We start from the raw sequence: 8,199 nt of genomic DNA, 5'->3' as shown, positions 1-8,199 counted from the left end.
TAAGATTCTCTAACCCACTCAGGGCCAGCCTGTCCAAAGGACTCTCCTGTTCTGCCAGCCCAGGTGTAGGGTTTTGGGGCTTCCATGTGTGCTGCAGAATGCCCAAAGAAATAGACTTGATCTGGGTCAGTTCCCGCTTGGGTGGAACTCCACTGTGAATCTGCCTTGGATGTCAGAACCAGGGACAGCTCCTTCCATTCCTCCCCCTGCTGCCCCTCCCCTGGCTTAGGCTGGGGAGAGAATGGGCAGATTTGGGAATGGTGTACTTCTCTAGCCACTTCTCAGTGTTTCTTGCTTCCTTCTTTATGCTAGGATAGCACTACTGATAGTTCCTGGTATAAGTGCCCTTTCTTACTTTCATGCTCTCCATTAATGCTGCTTAGAATGCCTTTCTCCCATCCTTCCTTTGCCTGGCTAATTCCTGCTCATCCTCCCAGGCCTGTTTAAGTAGGTATCTCTTCTAGGAAACCTACCCTGATTATCCCAGACTGAGTTAGACATATCTCCTCTTAGTTCCCATGGCACCCATGCTTGCCTTTCTCATACTCAAAATTGCATTGAAATGACCATCTGTGCTGTCCAGTGCAGTAGCCATTTGCCACATGTATTAAGCACTTAAATTTGTGGCTAGTCTGAATTAACATGTGCTATGAGTGTAAAATACACACCAGATTTCAAAGACTTATATAAAAAAATGTAAAATATTAATAATTTTTTATATTGATGACATGTTGAAATGATAATATTTGGAGGTTAAATAAAATATTAAAATTAATTTCACCTGTTTCTTTTTACTTTTTATTATGTGGCTGTTAGAAATCTAAAATTACAAATGTATCTCACATGATATTTATATTGGATAGCACTCAACTGTATGTTTGTCTCTTCTTAGGAACTGGCTCTAATACATCCTTATCTCTTTGTATTTCTAAAGCTCAATACACAGGGAATGATGGAAATACCTGATGCTAGTCCTCAGAACTTGGGGCTGGAAAACAAGGGTCCAACAGACATTATTACATTATTTGGTTTTTCCATCCAGGAACTTGGCATCTCTCTCTACTTAACTCACTTTTTCTATTTAAGAAAACTCTCAGAGTTTTCACTTTTAACTCTACTTAACTTACTTTTTTCTATGTTTTATTGATTCTTACAGATTTTCTCATAGAACACAAGCATCTCTCATTAAATTTATTTCTAAGTATTTTAAATGAGATATTTTACCCTTATAGTTTCTAATTAGTTATTACTTATACCAGCAGTGAATGCTATAGATTTTTGCTTATTTTCTTGAATCTTTCCACTTAGTCTTACTAATTTTAAAATTAGCAAGACTGTATATTTTCTTATTATGTAATTGCAACAACTGCAATAAAGATTTTTTCTTATGTACTTAATTTTATTTCTCTCTCTCTCTCTTTCTCTGTCTCTGACTCCCTCTGCTCTGGCTAAAATATCCAAAGCAGTATTAAAATAGTATTAGTGGTGAAGAGTGACCTCATTTATTTCTTAAAAACAGGAAAGCATCTCTGCTTCTCCACTAGTTAAAGATAGATATTCTATTATCTTGTTAAGGATGATTGATTTTAATTATTTTTATTAAGAATGGGTCTTAAAATTTATCAAATATTTTTATCTATTACAATTATCCTGTTTATTTTTTGTTAATCTACATATATGGTATATATTTATTTTTGAACCATCCCTGAATTACCCTTATGCTTGTGATATGTGCTCTTTTAATAATAATGTCATATAGTGTTGTGAAGGGTGTTGACCCTGGAACCATACAGCATGGGTTCATGTTCTGCCTCTGCTAGTTGCAAGCTGTGTGATCTTGAGCAAGTTACTTAGCCTCTCTGTGTCTTCATTTTTTTAAAAATTTAAAAAAAATTTTTATTTATTTATTTATTTATTTTTGGCTGTGTTGGGTCTTCGTTGCTGCGCACGGGCTTTCTCTAGTTGCGGTGAGCAGGGGCTACTCTTCGTTGCAGTGTGCGGGCTTCTCATTGCAGTGGCTTCTCTCATTGTGGAGCACAGGCTCTAGGCGCACGGGCTTCAGTAGTTGCGGCACGCGGGCTCAGTAGTTGTGGCTCACGGGCTCTAGAGCACAGGCTCAGTAGTTGTGGCACACGAGCTTAGTTGCTCCACGGCATATGGGATCTTCCCGGACCAGGGCTCGAACTCGTGTCCCCTGCATTGGCAGGTGGATTCTCAACCACCGCGCCACCAGGGAAGCCCTTCATTTTTTAAAAAATTAATTAGTTAATTTGGCTGTGCTGGGTCTTAGTTGCAGCACGTGGGATCTTTGTTGCAGTGTGTGGGATCTTTTTTAGTTGCTGCATGCAGGATCTAGTTCCCTGACCAGGGATCGAACCTGGACCCCCTGCATTGGGAGCATGGAGTCCTAACTGCTGGACCACCAGGGAAGTCCCTCTGTGTCTTTATTTTTAATGATAGTACCTGCCTGTGCTGTTTATTTACCTATTGCTTCTTAGCCCAAGCTCACCTGTATGTTCTATGATGCACCAGGATTTTTGTGAGGATTATGTGAGTTAACTTATGTAAAGTGTTGGAACAGTGCCTGACACTTAATATTAAGTAAATACTTAATAATGTTAAGTGTTAATATTATTATCATAATTTTAATTAATCTCTTACAGGATTCTGTAGGCTAGTATTTGACTTGTGATTTTTGCATCCATTATCCTGAGATCTCTTTTTGTAATATCATCATATGATAAGAGATGTGGATCTTTATCTGCTATTGTGAACAAATTAGGAAAACTCCCCTTTTTCTCATGTTCTAGAACCATTCGTATAACGTGGAACATAATTGTCTCTTTAAGGAATGGTTGGAAATATTACACAGTAAACCTGGGCCAGATGTTGTTTGGTAATTCTTGATAATTTTCTCAGTGTCCTCCTTAATTGTTGCTCAATTCTTGCTTTTTATTCTGTTTTGCATTTTTTAAAGGAAAAAAATGTCTGTAGTTTAAACTTTTGATCAGGTATCAAATTCATTAATCTATAGTTATGTAAAAAATTCCCTTGTATTTGTTAAATCTCTGTGATGAGTTTTAAAATTGGGGAGATAAATATGTTCACTGTCTTGATTGTGATGATGGTTTCACAGGTTGATACATATGTTAGAATTGATTAAATTGTATACTTTATATATGTGCAGTTTATGTGTGTCAATAACATAATTTTAAAAAGTCTACCAATTGCATAAGTCTTTTCAAAGTACAAGGTGACATTTATTAATTCCATTGTTCATGATTTCTGATTTTTAAAATTATCTCCTGAAATATTATATAAGAAATACATTTTATTATAGGTAAAAAGAGATGGTGCATGCAGGAGGTGTTAGTGATTCATTTCCTGATAATAGGGTATACGATTTGTTTTATGTCTACTATACTACCTTGATTTCATTGTTCCCAGGCTGTTTTTTAAATATTTTAAAAAAGGAAAATATAGATGGAGATACAGTTTTTTTCTTAGGCCATTCTTGTTGTTTTGGGGCCAGGAAACTCTGGGTTTAGGGAAGGTGTGTAAGTGGAAAGATCTGAGGTCTGGCCTACGTAGCAGAGGCCCTTGGGTGTGACTTAGCTATGGATTGAGATGGAAGGATTGAACTGGAAACAGAAGGAGCCAATAGCTTTCTGGGAAGGTACATCAGGAGTTACTGGAAGAGGTCTGAATAAGAAAACAAGACACTATCTGGAATTCCTTTATACTCTACCACTTTGCCTAGCCAAGAGTGAAATCCTTGATGATGAAGACACTCTGCAGAGAGACCCTGCAAGGCCAGGACCAGGCTTGACTCCACTAGCCACTTTGGAGGTGGATCAGAATAGTGACCAGTGCCTTCCACAAAGTTAAGTGTGAGTCTTCGTATTTAGAACAGGGGATTCAAACTCTTCTTAAGGAATGCTGAGCTTCTAGCTTAGTTACACCAAGGCAAAGATCTTGCTATTTCTGAGGATGTTTTGATGCCATCTATTTGATACAGATCAACCCAAATTTACTGATCATTCTGGGCACAGCTTGTGCCAACCACTAAAGGGGGACAGAAGTGCATCTGATATGGTCCCTGCTCTTAAAGAATTTAGAATGTAGTACAAGAGACAGACAGTAATTATGGTAGTAGCCAATACTTCACCTGCATTCTTCTAGGTACTGTTCTGAGGTCTTTATATATATTAATAACAGTCCAATGAGGTAGGAACTATTTTCACCCCCTAAAATAGGGGAGGAGGAAATTGGGACACAGAGAAGTTAAGTAATTTTCACAGCTAGTAAATGGCAGCACCAGGATTGGAACCAAAACAGTGTGGCTCTAGAGTCTTTGTTCTTAACTTTATCTTGTAGAGCAGTAGTTCTTAAAGTGTCGTCCCCAGATCAGCAGCAGCAGCCCCATCTGGAAACTTATCAGAAATATATTCTTGGGGTCCCACCCAAGACCTACTGAATCACAAATTCTGGAGGCGGTGCTTAACATTCAGTGTTTTAACAAGCCCTCCAGGTGATTCTGATGCCTGCTATTTGAGAACCTCTGCTAGAGAAAAGCAAAGCATACTATGAAAAGTGTCAGAAATTAATCTTCCCAATGGGTAGCGACTGGATATGGTCTCTCTCTTAAGTTCCTAGCCTTCTGCACAGCATCTAGTGTAAAGTAGGCATCAAAAAATACAGATGGATGCATACATATGAATGAATATATGGAAAAGTGATGTTTGAGCTGAGGTCTCTTACCACCTATCAATTGATGCAGACCAAATAGGAGAAATGTTCCCCGAAACCGTGAGACCAGCAAGGAGGTGATTGTGATACTTTTGGCAAGGTATGGTAAAGGTCTGCACCAGCACAAGGAGCCATCAGAAGAATGTCAGGGAGATCATGTGAGAGCAGTTCAGGAGGTAAACATGTCAGGTCTTTGTGAACAGCTGTATAGGGGAAGAAGCAAGGGAGAGAGAGAAACTGTCATTTCTGGGATGAAGGTGCCCTTCGCAGAGACAGGAGTTATAGGACAAGCACGTTTGTGGGGGAAAGATAGAGTTTGGTTTTGGACTCTTGAAATTTGAAGTGCTGGTAGATCCAGGTGGAGCTGTCCAGCAGACACTTGTAAATATGAGTCTGAGACATGGTTGGAAATAGAGATTTGGAAGGATAGTTGAGCCATAAGAATGGATGAGACCTTTAAGGGAAAAGTGGAGAGTGGAATGAGAAGAGAGCTGGGTTTGAAACCATGGTGAACACTGTTATTTAATGAATGAAAAGCAAGAGGGAGGCCCTTGAAGAAGGCTGAAAAGGGCTTAGGCAATAGGAGACCTCAGAAAATGCTGAAGCCAAGTAGAAGGCTCAAAAAGGAAGGAGAGGCAAAGTGTCAGATGCTGCAGAGAAACAAGAGTTGAAAATTATCCTTTGAATTTCGACACAAAAAGTGTTTTAAGTGACGTGGTGAGGGCAGAAGCGGATTGACTGAGTTCAGGCGTGAGCTGTAGATGAGAAAGTGGAGACAGGTGCTTCCCAGGTCCCGCAGGTAGAGCTCAGTAGCTGCACTCAAGTTGAGACTGCGACATCTTCCAGGGTAGGCAGTCTCTTTCATATCTGTGGTCTCAGCGCCCGGTAGTCGGCCTGGAAGAGAGGGTGGCGTCAGTGAGTTCAGTGACTAGGGACGGAGAAAGGCTTCGCGGAGGCAATCGCTTTGCAGCCGAGGCTTGAAGGATGAGGGTGATTGGGAGGAGAGGTGGGAGGCAGGGCCCCTGGGTGACGGGGTTCTCGGAGTGTGTGAGGGTGACCTGGGAATGAGGTGGAAATGTGCGCGTGGCTCTGTGTGAAGGGGGGAGGCTGTGTGTAGGCTTGGAGGGACAGGTTTGGGGAAAGACAAGGCCGGAGGCTGCTGCGGGGGGTTGTCCTCCCGCCCCGCCCCACTCCACTTAAGCCACTGCGTGGTTCCGCGGCGCCTCTACCGGAGCCCTCCCGCCGGGCTGCATGGCGACGGGTGACCGCCAGGGGCCGCTGCCTCCGGTCCCCGATGCCCCCGCCCCTCTCCATTGGCCTTTGTTGCTGTCTGAGCGCCCCGTTTGACTCGTTCCCGTCCGCCCCCTGGGCCTGGCGGTCGCGCCTGCGCACTGGCAGCTGGCCGGGCGCTAGCTGGGGGAGCTGCTGCAGGCTCCGCGGCGGCGGCTGCAACGGAGGCTGCGGGGGCGGCGGCGCGAGCGGCCGGGCTTGGGGGGGGTAGCCGAGCCCGGCCCGGGAGCCCAAGCAGCTAAAGTGCAGGGTACCTAGGCCCTTCACGCTGGACTCCACAGTCTCCGGGCCGCCTGACCTCCGCACGGGTATATGGGATGGAAGCGGGACCCTCGGGAGCAGGTAAGGGCCCCCGGCAGAGGGGCACGGTGCATGCTCCAAGGACTAGGGGACTCCCGCGTGAAGAGCAGGATTTCCGAGTGAGGAAAGGTTTCCTGAGTGAGGAAAGGGGCTCTTATGAGATGGGGGGCCCAGTTTGAAGGGGGCTGTGTGCAGTTCCGGGGGAAACCTTGTGAAGGGAGCTCTGAGACGGGGGCCATTTATCAAAGGAGGCTATATGCACTCCTGGAGGTGGGAAGTGCTCTGGGAGAAGGGCCTGAACGCACGTAAGGACTCTCGGAGATCCCGGGAGGCCTAGGGAGAGGCCCGGCAGGTGGCAGGGGGCGGGCCCCAGGTGTCCAGGAGAGGAGGGGGTCGACACAGATGGGCCCAGAGCTGCCGCATGCCGGGGGCGGGGGCTCAGTCGGGCTGGGCTGGGCTGATGTCTTTTGGGAGAAGGCGCCAGAGCTGGGCTGTGAGCTCCGCCCCAGCCGGGCCTGACGCGGGGGCGAGGGTCAGGGGGCAGTGGGTGGGGATCCAGCCCCGGGATTCCACCCCCCCCCCCCCGAGTCTAGGGAGATGGAGCGGAGGCGCCGGAGCATGCGCGGAGGTGGCAGCTGGAACGGGTTGCCCGATGTGGTGGGGGCGTGGCCGCCCGAACCCCCCGGCCCCAGACCCGCAGGTTGGCTTGGAAAAAGGAGCGTAGTGTTGGGCTGCAGTCTCTCTTAGGTTATGCTGGCAGAGTACAAGTGGAAATGGGTCCCTTCCCCATCTTGGGGCTCTTGCACTTGGCCCTGAAAACCTTCAGTCATAATTTGCCAAGAATAGGTTGAGGGAAACTGCTAAAGTGCCTTATTCTGCCACTGGGATGAGGAAAGACTGGGATGGAAGCAATGTATTAGGTTATGGACGGGTCTTCCTTGAAGACAGGCCTTAAAAAATGTGTTGGTTACTGAGCTGCCAAGGCCAGGACCAGGTTTACCTAGAAGGGGTTTTCTGCCTGGTTTGCACGTTTGCACGGTCCAACAGTGAGCAGAGTTGGGATCTTTTAATCCAAAGAAAATGACCTCTGTATTGAATGTCTCCTGAGTCGACAGCCTAATCTTTCTATACCTTAATATTTTTATGTTTGTTGTCCCCCACTGGGTATCTTTTCTTTTTCCTCTCTCTACTCCCCAGAAACTTGTCAGGGCCATGTTATTAGACCCAAGGTCGTCAAGCTAGCCTTTTGTCACAAATAAGTTGTTTGGGGTAGGGGGAAGTTTATAGCCTTCACTATGGTGTCCCAGGTGATAGCCTTAACTTCTCCTTATTTACAATCAGGAGAAAAGGCGGTAAGCATAGAGCAGAAACTGAGGCAAGGGTGCCCCAAGAAGACCAGAGTCCCTGGATGTGCTGTGTAGTGGTGGCACCTCCTGTGTCGTGTCTCTTACCCTTTTGATGGGAGGAGCAGTCTGGACCTGGGAATCCTTTAGGTCTTGTCTCACTACTTCCTTCCATTTGATCTCGGGGTGGGAATAGGATTTCCATTTGGGACAGGAATTTCATTTCTGGTTGAAGCATCTTTGTCTTTTATACCAGATCTAATCTCCTTAAGGAAATAGCTCCTGCCGACTCATTCGAGTCATCCATTCAGTGATCTATAAGTACTTAGTGACTGCTTTCCCCAGGACAAAAACAACCTTGTAAAGGCTGTGTAAGCCTTAAGGTGGAATGCAGGGAGCAACTGACTTTAGAAAACTACTTCATCCTTCCCTTAGGCCCCTTTCTCCATTCCAGGAGCTCTCCTGGTTTTCTGGTCTGGAGACTACTTGCAGCAACCCAGGGACTACAGTAGTAGAG

The 8,199-nt window shown here is 45.3% G+C and overlaps 1 protein-coding gene across 2 annotated transcripts in view; it reads left to right on the top strand.

Annotated features, from left to right (window-relative positions):
* Positions 1 to 6,126: 6,126 nt before the first annotated feature.
* Positions 6,127 to 8,199, top strand: part of LOC309614519 (protein argonaute-1) — a 31,150-nt gene continuing 29,077 nt past the window's right edge. Inside the window, exon 1 of one of the 2 annotated variants that reach the window (XM_082363024.1) lies at positions 6,127 to 6,381. In XM_082363024.1, the coding sequence (XP_082219150.1) occupies positions 6,357 to 6,381 (25 nt within the window). In that variant the 5' untranslated portion in view covers positions 6,127 to 6,356. The remainder of the gene's footprint in view (positions 6,382 to 8,199) is intronic. The other variant, XM_082363025.1, reaches the window with a different exon arrangement.

Source organism: Balaenoptera borealis (genome assembly GCF_965194805.1).
Source record: "Balaenoptera borealis genome assembly, chromosome: 1".
NCBI lineage: Eukaryota > Metazoa > Chordata > Mammalia > Artiodactyla > Balaenopteridae > Balaenoptera > Balaenoptera borealis.
This window is presented reverse-complemented; position numbering and strand designations above follow the sequence as displayed.